Here is a 16,813-nt window from a genome sequence, read left to right as displayed (position 1 = left end):
CTGTGTACAATGCATGTCAAACTGTTGATACTAAATATTACTAAAACAATATGAGCGGTTCATATTCAGTACAAATGTAAAATTTTTTTCAAATAAGACAAGACAGTTATTACTTTGGTGACCATTTTGGTAAGTATTTCAAGGGCTAACAATAATAACAGTTGTTGAAACCATCACAAATCTCTCTCCTCCCACCTACAAGCATGTAAAGTGGAGAAACGGTTTTGTAATTTGGTGGGATTTTTTTTTTTCATGTACACTAAAATGAGTTAGACATTGCCGCTGGACAGACGTGGTCATTTTTTTAATTTCTTAACTTATTATATTTGATATCTTGGCAAAGTAAAACGATCTTCACTGTGTCCGTGACAACTGTGAGTACTGTCATTTTAACTATTGCTTAAAAAATATCATTATAATGACACGTCAGCACTGTTTACTCATGTTATTAACTAACATTGAAGTTTTCCTTCAAGTTTCCATGACAATATAGGATATATGCACTTGAGCCATGTTGTCAGTTGATGAAAAAACTTCTTGCAGTGTCCATACCCGTCTGTTTCTGTAGAACTGCCTGCTTGCTGTATCATAACAATGCTATCCTTGCGTAGCGTGTGCTAGCATCACCTTTACAGCTAATTAACAAAACCCGCGACACGACTAAGTGATGGGAGATCAGTGTTTCAAATGCAATGTCCCAGGGGGGATTAAGAAAAAGAGGTCTAGCCAATGAAATTGCCCCTAACAAAAAAAGGGGAACATTTCCAGTGAGTGAACGAACAGACTATACTGGCATCACCTCTACGTCCTTGAATAAGGCAGCTAACCCCAGATCACTCCAGGGGGGATTGTCCTTGTAGGTGAACTGTAAGTCGTTCTGGATAGAAAGCGTTTGCTAAATGATGGAAGATATTAAATGGAAACCTTGATCTCTCAGCAGAGCCATTGACTCCACTATCTAATGTAATGTTGTATGTATGTATGTATGTATAGAGGTGAAATGAAACGGACTGTATTCCTTTGGAGATCTCCTGAACTGCAGTCACGTCACTTTGTTTTTACATTGGTCGTGTGCAATAGCATAGCGCAAACAGTGTTGTATGTGATATGAAACAAAAGGTTTGTTGATATTGCACTTATTTTGTTCACTTTAGAAAAATCCATTAACGAAAAAGTGACGCAAATGTTATGAAATATGTAGAGAAAATAAAAGAAAGCTGTTTGAACTCGGCAGACTAAAATTCCTCTTTTTGCACAAAAACAAACATGAACATTAATGCTAAAAACATTAATGTATTTTGTAGGATATACATATACACACACACATATATATATATATATATATATATATATATATATATATATATATATATATATATATATATACACAATGCATGCAGATTATAACCATATAATTTTGTCTAATAAGCACTTTTGGGAGTCACCCAAAAAAATTTAGTTATTCAACTGGACATGGATTATTATGATTAATCACCTTTTGGTCAGTTCTAGACAATAAACATAATCATTACGACATCCAACAACCAAGTTATGCCCCCATACGACAGGAGAGGAGAAAAGCTCGCCTGGCAAAGACAAGGTTGCCATCAATGTGCCGGTTTCTCCATCTAAAACCCACACCTTTCCATCAGTGGAGCACACAGCAGCTAGTGTTCTCAAACCCCACGGAGTGCCGTCAAATACAAATGGAGTAGAGAACACCTTGCCTGTGGTCTGGAACTGCCACAATAATGATCCATCATTGCCATTTAAACAGTATACATGAGCGTCATGTGACCCACATGTGACTGTGTGATTGGGTGATGGTGATGTGCTCCTGCTGGGTGTTGTAGAAATTGTCTGATTAGTCAAAAATGTCAAGGAAGAAATGCATGGCGATGAGAAGATTGGTCCTTTAGTGGAGAAGTCCCATAACTGCAAAATAATGTAACAAAATCAAACTGGTGCACAGAATGCGGTCAAATAACTCAAAATCAGTGTAGACATTCTCATAATCTTCTCTAAACGGCAATTAAAGTCTACTGGATGAAATCTGAGAAGTAAAAAAATATTACTACAAACATTACTGAGGTTTGAAAAACGAGTGCAATATACATATTAGAATAAAAGAGCATTGTTGTCGTTTAGTGTTCACTGCTCTAGTGGTAATGACCATAATTTGAAAAATAAGATTTAAAATCGTGGTTAAAGTCACATATATTCAGTACTTTTCCATTTTCCTCTCACCGTATCTCCAAAATGGCTTATTCCAATAATATGGCCATTTACTGAACCAATGAAGACAGAGGAATCAGAGCAGTGAGGAGATGAGAAAAACGGGACAGTGCCGGAATACGTCCACAAGACCTTTCCACTGTCCTGGACAGACAATAAATGGAGAATTACAAGACAAACGTTAGCTTTCAAACATGACCTCTGACCCCTACTTCATTCCCAAGATCTTTTGTATCAGAGAAGTTGGCTAATACACTTTCAAACTTCAATACTCAATACTGGTATGGCTTTTTGTGCATGTACTCCAGTGAAGAAGGAACATTTACTTACTGGATTAAGACAGTGGAGATTCCCACCCAGAGTACTACAGTATAACTGTCTAGGAGACAACTGGACACAAGGGGATGAAAACACTGCACCGCCGCCACAATAGTACTGCCATTTACAAGTCTTAGCCTGGGAGAAATAGAGACAAGTGTGTGAAATATCAAGGGGACATTGTCTGCAAGAACACATTTACAAAAAACAAAGTACAGCTAATATAATATACATTTAGTTTTAGCCCCAGTGTTGTTATTGTTAACTAAAGCTAAAACTATTAAAAATCCTTTTTGTTAATTGAAATAAAGTTGAACTAACATGAAATATAAATATTAGATGAAAAAGGTAACCTTAAAATTAGACTAACTAAAATAAATTAAGTTACTAAACTAAAAAAAATGACAAAAGCAAATTACAAAAATACTAAAACTCAAACTAAAATATAAAAATAAAAACATTAAATGAATATAATACTAAATATAAAAATAAACACAATAGTAATAGTATAAATGTAACTAAAAATAAATATAGTAATATAATAAAAATAAATATGAATACTGAGCACTACAGAAATACAAATAAACAAAACTAAGAAGTATTTCTCCTGTATATTACCAGTGGGTCTAATGCATAAATATAGCCATCATGGGACCCTGCGAAAATCAGCCCAGTTTTAGGGTCTACAGTAGGGGAACTTTTCACCACATCCCCCGTCTCAAATGTCCACACTGTGACCCCACAGGAAACATCCAGGAAATACACTTGTCTGTCATAGCAGCCTATGGAAAAGCGTTAAACACAAGTTAAAAATGTGGATGACAAATAAACTGATTTATAAATTTAACCCTGAAATCTCAAAGATCTACTTTTTAAAAAAAGAAGAAAAAAACTCCATATTCAAGCTAAAGTAGTAACAACTTTATTACAACTATGTTAGTTCTTTTAATTCAATTAAACATTCCTATAAGATCAAGTACAAACCTACTGCTACAAGGCTTCCACATTTTGAGATGGCAGCAGAAGACTCTAACCGATCTCCAAGGATACGCTCCCAAATGACCTCTCCGTTGAACAGGTCAAGAGCCTGCAATCTGTGCGAGTGAGAGCCAATGAACACAGTGGACTTATCAGGACCCAGCAGCAGCACTGGAGAGGCATCCACACATCTGCCTGTGTCTGAGCTCCAGAGGATTCGCAGGCCAAGCGGCAGGACATCTAAAGAGTCTTTTCTGGAGCCCTCACCTAAAACTGCGCTCTCAGTGACGGGCAACGACTCAGTAACTTCATGGTGCTCTGTGACCTTTTGAATAGCAGAATTTTTCTGACATGTCTTATAACTTTCATGTGACGAATTAGATAAAAACCCCAAGTGATTGTCTTCAGAAGTATTTGTCACAGTAAGTTTGCTTTCGTTTGTCTCCGGTGCATCTGAGAAGTTTCCCTCTCGCATTTTCTGAAAACAACCCCAATGGATAACCTCACCAGCTCGTCTCACAACTACAAATCCCATAGTCCTCCTCACTGAGGGAACTACAGAACCTTTTGCGCTTTCCGTAGCATTCCCTGTGGCCATTTTCTTTAGTTGTCTTTTAGATGAAACTACAGAGTCTGAATAATCTAGCATTCTTTTCTTTGATGGTTGGATTGCATTATGTGTTTCTGTCATGACGTGGCTAAGCACATCTGAGAAAGAGCCATCTAATATGACCTCCAGCAGGCCCACAGAGGTTGTCCCCATGGCAACAGTGATCTCATCACAGAGACGCAGGGCCTGAAGGGAGTCTCCTCCACTTAACATGAAGTGTGCATCTTCCTCAACCACCACGTCATTTGGCAGGCCAAGACACTCCTAATACACACGGACAAAAACACAATAGCAGATTCACTCAGCAGGCAAAGGGAAAGATGTTTCAATATTCAAGAAATACCTCAACGTCTCAAAGAATTAGAACTAGTACTTTTTGTGCAAAATAAATAGAGGAGAAATATTATTTATACCTTCCACAGGGTCTGTAACTTCAGTCTCACAGATTCAATGTCTTTCCATTCAGTTTGTTTATTTATGTCTTGTCTTTGAGTGTCACACATTCTCATCAACTCGTCAATGGCTATTTTACCTAAAACAACAGGAATGTAAAAGTGACTATGAAAACAATGACCACAATGAAAAAACATGTTCACATCTGATTAAATAGATATGCTAAGTGATTGTGAAGTTTAAGCTTTTAATAGCATGTGTGTGTGTGTGTTGGTAAGACTTTTATATACTTATACTTTTCATATATATTTTACTAAATGTAATTTCATTTACAGAACATTTCAGGGTTTTTTAATATTAGATATATGTCTAATAATAATAAGCATTTCAATTTAATTTAAATTCTATTTGGATAGGTAATAACATCAATTTATCGGGGTACTTCAAGTACATAATTTAGGTCATGGGGGCAGAGACGCCTCTAGACAACAAGAGGCCCCTGGGCTAGATGATTACAGTAGACCCCCCTACCCTGAATAAAAATGTCACTAGGCCATTAGTCAATATAGACATTTCAATTTGTGCTCTACTATGAATAAATTCAACTGGCATAACTTTTCTTCCTTGTTTTTCTTGCTGAAAAGTCCAATTACATTTTTAGTGAATGCCACTCTCGTCTGGATAGACAGTTTTTTTTTTAATCAAGGCCAGTTTTGAGAATTTGAGTGTTGGGATCCGTTCATACGGTCACACCACCACTTAACTTCTCGAATACTGTCTGTATGAAAGAGCAATGGGATCTATCAACTGCAACTATAGTGACAGTGACTAAGTAATATCAAATCATATGGCGATGACACACAGGATGTTTGCCAAAAATGTGGTATTGATTCCTGAAAATGTACGGGTGTGAGTTCAATTATAAAATGCAGTTGTCACTGTTGTAATCTCCCATTTATAAAAATAATCATTAAAAAATATATTATTTTCATGCAGCCAGCAGCCCCTCCCCAGTGTAGGCCCATGGAAGCCTGTGTGTTAATGCGCCAGGGGGCACAGCTGATATAAAAGCTTGCAGTAGCACCTCATTGCAGGACATGAGTTCCAGGGGGCGGAGTTGGATCCAGATCTAAGGGGTGGAGATGGGTAGGATTAGGGGTGGGGTTAGGGATCAGGGGGTGGAGATGGGTAGGATTAGGGGTGGGGTTAGGGATCAGGGGGTGGAGATGGGTAGGATTAGGGGTGGGGTTAGGGATCAGGGGGTGGAGATGGGTAGGATTAGGGGTGGGGTTAGGGATCAGGGGGTGGAGATGGGTAGGATTAGGGGTGGGGTTAGGGATCAGGGGGTGGAGATGGGTAGGATTAGGGGTGGGGTTAGGGATCAGGGGGTGGAGATGGGTAGGATTAGGGGTGGGGTTAGGATCAGGGGGCGGAGATGGGTAGGTTTAGGTATATGTAAGGTGGGAGGAGTTGGATCTGGATCCAACTCCTCCCCCTGGATTTCATGTTCTGCAGTGAGGACCACCTCAAAGTTTGGAAAACCCTGCCTTAGAGGATAGTGCTCACTTGCCATGAGAGGTGAGTGGAAGAGCAGGGATGAATAATATCAAGTCAGGAATGCAGTGACCGACCAAAAGCTGTGATAACCTATGGCGAATCTCTCCTTCAATAACTCTCAGCGAGAGGGAGGTGGCATTTCTAGATACTTCTTCAGCAGTGAGGTCTTCAGAGGATTGTGTAGAATGTTGGAAAGTTTCTTCGTGATGAATTTCCAAGGAAAAGGATGAAAGGGCTCCTGGTTGACCCGATGCGAGCACTATAAATGCCACCAGCCTGTCACCCTTACTCAGGCTCACTGCACACGCCTCAACCTGAGGCAAATTCTCAATGACCTGAGGACAGAAATAAATAAATTCATGATATAAAATGTTATATGTACCTTTCAATCTTCTCAGATTTTATTAGAGATGTTAAAGTCATAAAATGACACATGGGTCACATAGAGCCTACCCGCTGCAAGGCATCTAGGTGTACCCGCTGACCAAACCGTTTGACGAGCCGATCCTTCCTGCCCTGGAAATACAGACGGGAATCGCGCACCAGCACCCAGTCACCAGTAGCACGCATTGTTCCCTTGACTACAGTTTCTTCATCATCAAGAAGACACACCCTCTCCTGACCACCTAAATAAAAGAAACCAAATTTCACTTTACAAATACAAAAACAACTAATATGAATGTGAAAGAATGTACACTACCATACAGGGTCAGTAATATTTTCTTTTTGAAAGAAATTAATAGTTTTATAGAGCAAGGATGCATTAAATTGATTAGACTGACAATAAATATATTTATAGTTAAAAAAAAAAAACTATTGCAAATAAATGTTCTTTTGAATGTCCTACTCACCAAAGAATCCTGAAAAAAAAATGTACCACAGTTAACAAAAATAAATATATAAATAAACCGCATGACTGTTTTCAACATTGATAGTAATAAGCACCAAATCAACATTAGAAGGATTTCTGAAGGATCATGTGACACTGAAAACTTTCAGCTTTCAAAAATTCAGCTTTTGCAGCTTTTCACATGAATAAATTACATTTTAAAATATATTAAAACAGGAAAAATAATATTATTTCACAGTATTACTGTTTTTACTGTATTAAAAATAAATAATTCAGCCTGGGTGAGCAAAAGAAACTTCTTTCAAAAACATTCAAAAATCTTACCAACCCCAAAGATTTGAACAGTAGAAAGCATGTTTCTGATAGCATGTTAATCAACTTTACATTATTTTAAAGAGCATTTCAAGGCCTTCATTATTCTAGTGAATAGGATTTTAAATAACTATCATACCAATGAATAAATGTCCATCTCCTTCAGTGACGAGACGTCCTGTTTCATCTCTGACCTCCATTATGGTATCCAACATCGGTTCTCCAAGAGGCACAGATAGATCAGTTCTGTCAAATAAAACATGATATGTAAACAGACAATGCATCACAAGAAATTGTTTAATACTAATAATATTTACTATTACATCACTTAAGGATAAAGCAGTGGCTGATGTATATTTACTACAGTGTCATTTTAGTATTATTTATAGTAGCCTGGGAAAACCCGAAAACCCAGACAACTTCTGGCAAATTTAGATTTGCTCTGCAAGTTAGTCTGGCAAAGAGCTCATTCAAGCCCATTTCTACTCCGTCGAAATCGCGGCACCAATCAGAAACGTTGGGTCGGGCTTTACACGATGACGACAGCACAGCGACGGTGAAGCAGATTTTGTACATTTGCAAAGATGGATGCCGCCGTGGAACTAGGGGTGTGACAGTTATAGTTGAACACCGTCATTAGAACTCTATAACCGCCAAAACCATGTTATAAAAAAAATATTTTTTTCACAAACATTTTTTATCATAGAGAATGTTTAAATACTAATATCAGCTTACGAGGGAAACGGAGGCGGAGTTAGTGGTGCTTCGGAGGCTGCTACTGCTGGAGATGATTCGGGAGAGGTCTGTGCACCCCCTCACAAGAAGAGAAATCTTGGAGATCTAGTTGTTCTATAACAGACGAACGTCGCTCTGATTGGTTTTAGGCCTATCCAATTGCGCCCAGAGGCATTTGAGCTACGTCCGTTGGTGACGCACCTTTGGAAATTATTTGTCTATGAAGCTTTGCCAGACCATAACTCAGTTACAACTGAGAATGGTCTGGTTTTAACCAGGCTAGTATTGTACTATTTAGAAATGTTATTATGTGCTTGTCATTTTTATTATTTTTCTCTTTTTAAATTGTACTATTTAGGTTTAATTTGTCTTATTTCAGTGTTCATTTTATTTATTATTAATTTTAAGTTAGTAATTTTAAGGCTTCAAGGCAAGGCAAAATTTTTAATCCTCGTTTAGTTTAAGTTTTCCATCTAATATATACAGTATATACACTTCAGCTTTATTTCAAAGAACAAAATTGTTTTTAATAGTTTAAGTTTATGATAATAACCCTGTTTTACTATACATATTATCACAAAAAAACAGAAGATCGCTATAGTTTTTATCAGACTTCCTCAATTATTTAATTAATAGTGTTGATGCAATATTCAGTGTAGACGCCGCAAAATGCAAATGACGGATTTTACTTATAGTTTGCTATTTCTAGGTAAACAATTTGTACGCTTGCAAACAAACTGAAGATATAATGGTAAACTACTGAACATGCATTGCTAGCTCCAGTTTAGCATTATCAATGTATGGCTGAAGGCTTTGTGGCACTCACGTGTTCTCCAAGCACAGGTGTTCGTCTGGGACTTTGTACCAACTTGCCCAGCAAGAAACTTCTGTAGTGCCGTAAAGATTACAGATGTGTGTGCCATTGCCTGCCTGCCTCCAGCTTTTGAGAAGATTTAGAGATGGAAATGGCTCTCCTCCAAAAGCCAATAACCTCAGGGATGAATTTGCACTAAGCACCTCCTCCTGAAGGACACGCCTTCCAAAGCGCCTCACAAGAGTGGGAGTAGCCTGAAAAATTAGTAAAATCAATTATTACTTTAGTATTGAAACTTGAAACTTTAGTATGTCAACTTGGACTTATAATGACACCTAGTGGTGTGGAGGCAGTATGGCATAAACGTTTTTGGTTTCTAATGCTAGTATATATATAAAAAAAAGTTATTCATAGTCAGCCATGATTCATTTATTCTACTACTTAAATGGTCCAATAACAAACAAAGGGGTTACCGAAATAAAGTGAGTAGTATTGGAAGTCATGTGATTTCAACATGGCCACACCCATAAGGAGACCCACTACATGTAAAAACACTACATGTTTTAAACACTTAAAGTCAGCATGTAACGAAAGTTGCAATAATCTTTTCTATCATAGCATGTATATTCAAGTGGCACGGCTTCTAGAGCAAGAAAAAATGTGGGGTGGGAATTGATTGGATTGTTGTGGTTTGCTATTGCTGTGATGTCATGTGAGTGACAGGTTGTCCCGCCCTCATGCCAGTAAACACTTCATCAGAAATATTTTGGCAAGAGGGAGGGAAGTTACTTTGTTTACGAAAGTTTACGAGGGCACATGAATAAAAAAAATAAAAAAAAGATGTGCATGGATAAATCATTACATAAAAAATATGAATTGTCAAATTTGATATCATGGTGACTTTAAATAACATTTTGAGTATAAAAACTATTTCATGAGTAAAAAAACAACTGAAACCCTTTAAGCACTGGAGTGTAAATTAAAATTCTTCTGAGGAATGCAAAACATGTTAAAAAAATACTGAAAACAAATTATTGGGGCATGAAAAATGAGCAAATCTCAAAAGAACACACTCATTATCTCTATAATCTGCATAATGCACAAATTTCAGCTGACTTCTTCCACTACCAATGTCTATTTCAGCACCATAGTCTCAACCTCACAGCATATGCACATTCATGAGAAGATAAATGGAGAGATAAAGTGATTTGATTATTAAAATCTCTAATTAAAGGCTGTCAAAAACAGAAACTCATGACTGATAGTTCAGTGAAGAATAAAGTCACTTGCCTGTAAGACTGTTGTTGGGTTTCGTTTAAACAGCACATGAGCAAGTCTGCGTGGCATCTTTTTAACAGCGGAGGGGACAATTAAGAGACATGCTCCGGTAGACAGGGCCAAAAACATCTCCACCACAGAGGGGTCAAAGGTTAACGGTGAGGACAGGAACACAACATCTTCTGCAGTCATCTTAAAGACCGATCTATTGAAAAAGTATATAAACCATCCATTATCTCACATCCTTTATATGAACACTTGGGCTAGTTGTAACAAAGGCTATATCTCAGTAACTAAGGTTTTTAGTCAAAACTCCATTTGCACAAATGTGCTTTTTCTCTAGCACTGGTTTTGCATGTTGGTTTCAAACACCTATAGTTCAAAACTTTTATTTTATTTTATATAAATTATATTCTCTAAAGTAATTTTTTTGCTATAGCTGACAGGTAAACAAGTGAACATATTAAAACCATACTGACCACATTCAGGTAACAATCTACTATACAATGAAGGTAGATTTTAAACAAAAGTCCAAAGTGTTCTTACCGTAGATGTATAATATTAGGCATTATACACCTGTGTGGGACCCTCACTATTTTTGGAAGCCCTGTCGTTCCGGATGTGTGCAAAACATAAGCCAAAGGCTCCCTCTGCTGGATGTTTTTGGTTATAGAAGAGCTGGTAGGCTGATCGGACATGTGAATGTTTGCGTCCTGCTCACTTTGTATTTTTATTAAAGTGAGCCTATGTGAGGGCAATGTTGCACATATTTCCAGGGAAAGCAGGCCGGAAAATGCACTCTGGAATTGCTGTTGGTTATGAAACTTACCATTAATAAAAAACAATATATCATTATTAATAAATAATATAACTAATATAATATAACACAATAATAAACTCACATTAAGCAGTTCATTTTGTATCAAGCAGAAGTTCAGTCTGCACTTGTTCATCATTCTCATGGTGCACAGAGGTGGTGATGCAGGATCAAGAGGTACATATGCAGCAGGAAACTGCAGAATACTGTTCAGAGACGGGTACATTTCAATTATATACATTTAACTATAAAACATTTGTTAGCTTAATTAATTAGCAACTAGAATGACCACTGTCTATAACAACAATAAATCGTACCCAATAATCCAGACAGGAAGGAGGACATCAGCATGGCAGAATACCCCTATCATACCATCATGTTTCTGAACAGAGACACGCAAGTGTCCAGTTAAATCATTTGCGAGTGACATAACTTCATCATATGTCAAAGAGACGCGCGCTGCGATGCTGCTGTCGAACGCGACAGCTGTTTTATCGCCATGTTCAAGCGCCGCCACGTGCACCAACTCATGAAGGAATTTCGCTGTCATATCTGAGCGAAACTTATGTTAAGTCATAATTTGAGAAATTGCGCCCTACATTATATTCCCGTCTGTTTATATGAGCTCCTGTTTTGCAAACTAGTCATAACCAATTCGTGAATCTTTTGAGTCGAATCATGCTCGTTGAACCGGTAAGTCTGAACGGATCGTTCACCAATCGCGTTCTCAATCATCTCATTAAACAAAAAAAAAACGATTGTTTTTAGACAATATAATTTTATATTGTTTGATGTAAATGCACAAAAGTATATTTAGGTTTTAAACTATCATAGTGGGATGTAAAGGATTTATGGCGTAAAAATCTAGTTTGTGCTTTTTGAAATGAACTCTTTGAAAGAACCGATTCGTGGAGATGACTCGGACAGCCCACTTGACAAACTCGCGCTTTAAAATGACGTTTTAGTGTTGCTTGAAATAACGTCCAATCACTGCTCGAATGTTTTACTCGGCGAGAAATTTGAAAGTACTGGCGACTGGCGGGGCAAAATACTAGTTTATGTTGGTCAAATAAATTTAGTTTGCAATACATTTAGTTGATGCAACATGTCTGCAAAACCTTTATATGCAGATCAATTTAAGAGAAATGACGATGAGTTCAGATACACGATGGAAGCTATTTTTCAGAAGGTAACAGTTAGGTAACGTTAACGTTAGTGTTAATTCAAACGAATGTGTAAGATAAAGTAACGTTGCATGTATTGGCATATGTCTTTAAAAAAATTAATAACATCTGTAGCGACTTATATGAAGCAACGTTTTCCTTAAAATAACATGTTTATTACGTCCTTTCTAGTATTCCAGTCTAAATGATCCTGGAATAGACGTCTGTCTGAAAACAATGACCTGCAGGACTGCAAGAGGTAAAATATCGAAAATAAAAACTGATGTTGTTTCTCCTCACTAGATGATTATAAAGTTATAATCACAAATGTTGTTGTCTTTTTACCTGAACTTTCAAATTTGTTTCTGAGTTTGTGAAATATATCTACAGGTCCTGTGCCCATTGACAGTGCAGAGGGAGAACGTGAGTTTGAAGAATTAAAAGTAAGAGTCGATATCGTAAATATGAGTTTATTATTATTATTTAGCCCAGATGTCTCTAGATTTGAACCATGGTTCCATTAGGATAACGTTACGTTTCTTTTCTATTATTCAGACTCGAGTTAAAGCAGACTATTCCACGAGGGGTAAGAAACAGATAAAAAAAAAAAAATATAGTATAATGCCATTTATCCTCAATTTTCATGTTTAATCGTTTCATCATGTTGTATTTTATAGAGTTCGAGGACCACGACAATGATCAGGTAGTAATTAGAAAATTATAGATTCTATAAAAGCTCAAAAATGGCTTCTTATTGCTAAATGTTGTATCATTTTATTAGGGATGTATATCATGCATTTCATCACAATACAAATCGATTCCCTCCAACGATATTATATCTACCAGTACCTCAAAACCTGTTGCCATACACTTGTGATTTGATTGGATTTAGATTTTGGATGTCTATGGTTTATATATAAATAATATTACAATATGATGTGCCTATTTTACACAACCAGTTAAATTTTTACAAATGCAACCAAATTATAACTTGAACAAACTGTGGTCTATAACCAAATTTGGACATTCACAAAAAAAATACACTAGGTTTTCTAATAATCAATTTGCACATGGCATCATCAATCATCTGATGACAGCTCCTCATTGGCTTGTGCAATGAGATAAACAATGAAAACGGACAAGAAAGTCTTTCAATACATAATATTGTTAGTAATTTGATCAATGCATCAATCCTTATCGATGTATCACTACACCCCTACATTTTTTGAAGCTTGTACAATCTGAACACAGACCAGCAGTCTGGTGTGATATAACTTTAAGTTTTTTTTATTTCAGATGGATGTGTCAGGGGTCACTGGGGATGATCTTAATGGCTCTGGTCAAAAGGAGAACAGCGAAAACCTGTGTAAGAAATTAGTATATAACACTTAAGACACAATAGGCTTAACCCTACAATTTAGTGCAAAGTAAACATTTCAGTTAGTATTTCTGTGCTATAAAATATTTACAGTATAAACTACACTATTTATTTCTTCAATAAATGAATGTAAGAGTAGTTCTTATCTGATATCAAAATCATGTCTCAATGATTATCTTCTAGGGCACGGAGGTGGATCATTCCAGCTCTCTATGAGTCTGAATAACACATCTTATGGTTCTCTATGGGACGAGCTGTCTCAGCCTAAGGAGGAGGATGAAGAACTGGAGAAAACGCTGAGCAGCCATGGCAGTACCCTCCTGGATGTCTATCCCAGCATGCTCAACCAGATCGGCGAAGCATATCGGCGACAGCATGTGACCGATACGGCGAGGGCTGTGGTGCAGAAGTATCGCCGCAAACACCGGCCAGCCGGCCCGACGCACCACAACTCATCCTTTAGGAACAGACACAACTGCACTCTAAACAAAACAACAAATATCTCATTTACCAATCAAAGTCCAGTTCAAAGAAACATAAGCAACTGTTTCAAGGGCAGTGACAAACTTCAAAACTTGCTCAAGAACAAACTAAAGTCTTCACCTCTCAAAAATCCATCCTATCAGGCCAGTGCCTGTTTTTACTCGCCCAGGAGGAACAGTGCAGATGTGAGCGGTGTGACGGATGAGTCTCCATGGACTGATTTGCATTTAACCAGGAAGCCAGAGCAGATTACTGCTCGTGTGATTGACTTCTCCACACCCCCATATTCTGCTTCACCCTCATTTAGTGACCAATCTCCAAATCTGGACCAAACCTATGATGTTGGACCAACATCTCATGCTGTTCCAGCCTCATATGTCTTTACTTCTCCACGACAAAGCAAAGCAGGTCTGTCTATTATTGACCAGAGAGGAATGTCAGTTATCTCCCAGCCCTCCTCATTGGACAAAGACTGCTTCAGGGACTGCCTACACTCTCCTGTCTCCTCCCCGCAGCGTGGTCTCATTGGTGTTTTATCTTCTAGGGGGAAAAGTAGCTTCAGACCCAGTGTGCTGAACATGGAAAAACAATTAAACTCAACAGCAAGTCCAAAGCAAAGATCTCCTGTCCACCATCTAGCCCATACTGAGGCCCTCAGATCTCCTTATGGTGCCAAACATGTGGCGTTGTCGTCACCCCGACAGCACGTTTACGACCGTGCTGACCGAAGTTTATGTAAGGCGGAGAAACCGTTCCATTTTACACCATCCAAACGCCAACGCTCTCTTTCTGGCCCTCAGTCCACATACTCATTCAATGAACAGCAGATTGATGCTGAGTTCAGAAAGCTGTATCACCACTTCATCTGTCGTGGGACTTCATCACCGTACCCTTCCTCCCACTGTCACCTCTGTGAGAGACACTCGAAGGAGACATTCCAAAGCCCCAGCTTTTCCTCCTCCAGCATGTCTGCTCTCGCATTGACACCTCTGAGGGCCAAGCTCAAGAAACGGCAGCGTCACCCCGAGGTGGAAGAGTCACTCAGATTCAAACGCTTCCGAGAGAGTCGTTCCCCACTTAAGCATCTCCAGCTGACAGGCAGATGTGTGAACTCTGCCATGTCAGAGCTTACTAAAGACAAACTTACCTGGGATAGAGCCGTCCTGCTGCAGTGCCCCAGTCCGCAGTTCCTCAGAGGCACTGGAAACCTCAGAAGAATCAGGGAGGCTAAATTAAGAATGCAAATAAACCAACGTGCTTTGTCTTGGGTAAGAGCATTATTGCTGTGACTATTATTTATATAATTTGTTTACACACACATATATTAATAAGTTATGTTTGAATTACCTTTTTTTAAATATTATTTTTAGACATGTCACATGTCTATTTAGCTTTATTTCAGTTAGTTGGCATTCAAGGCAACATTTCTAAATTTTATTTATTTTAATATTTCAAATAACAAATTAAATGATCAACCTTGATAAGAAATTATTCATGAATGCCACATCAGCATATTGTAATGATTTCTGAAGGATCATGTGACACTGAAAACTGGAGTAATGGCTGCTGAAAATATTTATAATTTATTAATGGTGTAAAACACAGATTTTTCCACTTCCTTTGCAGAGAGATTCCCCAAGCGATATCCATCCAGTGGAGGGTTTGTAGCCATATTTTCATGTCTTACAAATACTTGCTCCGCATCATTATGGCCATTATGGTTGATCATCATTATGGCTTTCTTATAGATATCACAACAAATTGTTCACCCGTTAAATCATCCTTTACTTTGCTTCAGCAGCTGTGTCACCTATGAGACCATTTAATCAGGGTACCGCCCCACTCTCTCCAAGGTAATTCCAGCACAATCACATCCAAGAAATAATATCAATTTAGGAATTACAACATTATAATGTGCAATTTGAAGAAAAAAATTTGGAATTTGATAAATATTTCATCTAACAATGTTATCAGTGTTTTAAAAAATAAGTAGCTTTGAGATTAAAATAAAGGCAATGAGCATGTACAATTACACATCAAATAGATTAAAAGAATCTCAGTACTGGCTGATAACAATATGGTTACAATATTGTGCAACATTTTCTTCGTTATTTCTGAAATATGCAGATTTTGTTTTGTTTTCTGAGAAAAAGATCAGAGAACAGTGATTAAGAATGTTTTCTTCAGTCTCTCTAGGAGGCGACTGCAGTATGGACTTCAGCAGTGATGACCCTTACTGTGCGCATCCCACAAACTGCATTTCCCCTTGTGGGATAAGCAACGTGAAGAAAGCAGGGGATGACATGAAGTCACATTGTAGACACTGCTTGAAATTCAACAGTCCTGTTTTAAATATATATATATTGTAAACCCTGTTTGTAATATTGTTGTTGTGTAAATATCTTTCTATCACTTTGAAAGACCCTTGTTTCATTAACAATTTTAATTGAAAACAGCTTCTTTTTTTTCTTTTTTTTAATAATATTGTCCAATAGGCTTTATGCACAGCTTCACTACTTCCTGAATTTCAGCCAGCCCTTTGTTTCCTGTCTGTCATTATTGGACAAACTGATTAATCCAGGTGTGCCTGATTATTGTTACTGAGGCCAGGCGCACCTGGATTAATCAGTTTGTCCAATAATGACAGACAGGAAACAAAGGGCTGGCTGAAGTTCAGGAAGTAGTGAAGCTGTGGCATAAAGCCAATTACATGTGCATTGAGAAATGCTATGTTGGTCTATAAATAATTCAAATGTTTTGTTCAAACTTTTTAATAAACAAATATGTGGTTTTCACATACAGAGTTTCATTGTGTGCCCGTCTTGAGGACCAACAGAGAAGCAGGATAATCTGTTTCTTTAAGAAGCAGGACTGCTAAAGCTTACATTAATT

The 16,813-nt window shown here is 37.6% G+C and overlaps 2 protein-coding genes across 3 annotated transcripts; one reads left to right on the top strand and one right to left on the bottom strand.

The window, feature by feature from the left end:
• Positions 1–1,427: 1,427 nt before the first annotated feature.
• Positions 1,428–11,593, bottom strand: aasdh (aminoadipate-semialdehyde dehydrogenase). Its single transcript, XM_056259891.1, has 14 exons — positions 11,215–11,593; positions 10,983–11,103; positions 10,627–10,889; positions 10,093–10,285; positions 8,815–9,056; positions 7,393–7,499; positions 6,545–6,717; positions 6,105–6,426; positions 4,555–4,673; positions 3,538–4,405; positions 3,172–3,335; positions 2,566–2,691; positions 2,248–2,379; positions 1,428–1,935 (listed from the first exon to the last, which is right to left on the bottom strand). Exons 1-14 carry the CDS (start codon positions 11,445–11,447, stop codon positions 1,492–1,494), a joined length of 3,507 nt encoding a protein of 1,168 aa, XP_056115866.1. The 5' UTR covers positions 11,448–11,593; the 3' UTR covers positions 1,428–1,491.
• Positions 11,594–11,894: 301 nt separating this feature from the next.
• Positions 11,895–16,387, top strand: si:dkeyp-117h8.4 (uncharacterized protein LOC572032 homolog). Of its 2 annotated transcripts, none has more exons than XM_056259890.1 (10): positions 11,895–12,086; positions 12,253–12,319; positions 12,451–12,503; positions 12,616–12,646; positions 12,738–12,763; positions 13,357–13,426; positions 13,622–15,189; positions 15,548–15,581; positions 15,723–15,774; positions 16,109–16,387. In XM_056259890.1, exons 1-10 carry the CDS (start codon positions 12,003–12,005, stop codon positions 16,146–16,148), a joined length of 2,025 nt encoding a protein of 674 aa, XP_056115865.1. In that variant the 5' UTR covers positions 11,895–12,002; the 3' UTR covers positions 16,149–16,387. The 2 variants fall into 2 exon arrangements, with proteins under 2 accessions (XP_056115865.1, XP_056115863.1); XM_056259888.1 differs by having other exon boundaries at positions 15,720–15,774.
• The last annotated feature ends 426 nt before the right edge of the window (positions 16,388–16,813 follow it).

Source organism: Rhinichthys klamathensis, unplaced genomic scaffold (genome assembly GCF_029890125.1).
Source record: "Rhinichthys klamathensis goyatoka isolate OS25496 unplaced genomic scaffold, OSU_Roscu_1.1 h1tg000170l_1, whole genome shotgun sequence".
Lineage (NCBI taxonomy): Eukaryota > Metazoa > Chordata > Actinopteri > Cypriniformes > Leuciscidae > Rhinichthys > Rhinichthys klamathensis.
This window is presented reverse-complemented; position numbering and strand designations above follow the sequence as displayed.

Coding starts and splice junctions, on each gene's coding strand:
- aasdh (XM_056259891.1), bottom strand. CDS start 11,447: ATGACAGCGAAATTCCTTCATGAGTTGGTGCACGTGGCGGCGCTTGAA. Junction 3,336..3,537: donor TGGAAGCCTTGTAGCAGTAG/GTTTGTACTTGA, acceptor GCTTTTCCATAG/GCTGCTATGACAGACAAGTG. Junction 2,692..3,171: donor TTTATGCATTAGACCCACTG/GTAATATACAGG, acceptor TATTTCTCCCAG/GCTAAGACTTGTAAATGGCA.
- si:dkeyp-117h8.4 (XM_056259888.1), top strand. CDS start 12,003: ATGTCTGCAAAACCTTTATATGCAGATCAATTTAAGAGAAATGACGAT. Junction 12,320..12,450: donor GACCTGCAGGACTGCAAGAG/GTAAAATATCGA, acceptor ATATATCTACAG/GTCCTGTGCCCATTGACAGT. Junction 15,775..16,108: donor ACCGCCCCACTCTCTCCAAG/GTAATTCCAGCA, acceptor TGTTTTCTTCAG/TCTCTCTAGGAGGCGACTGC.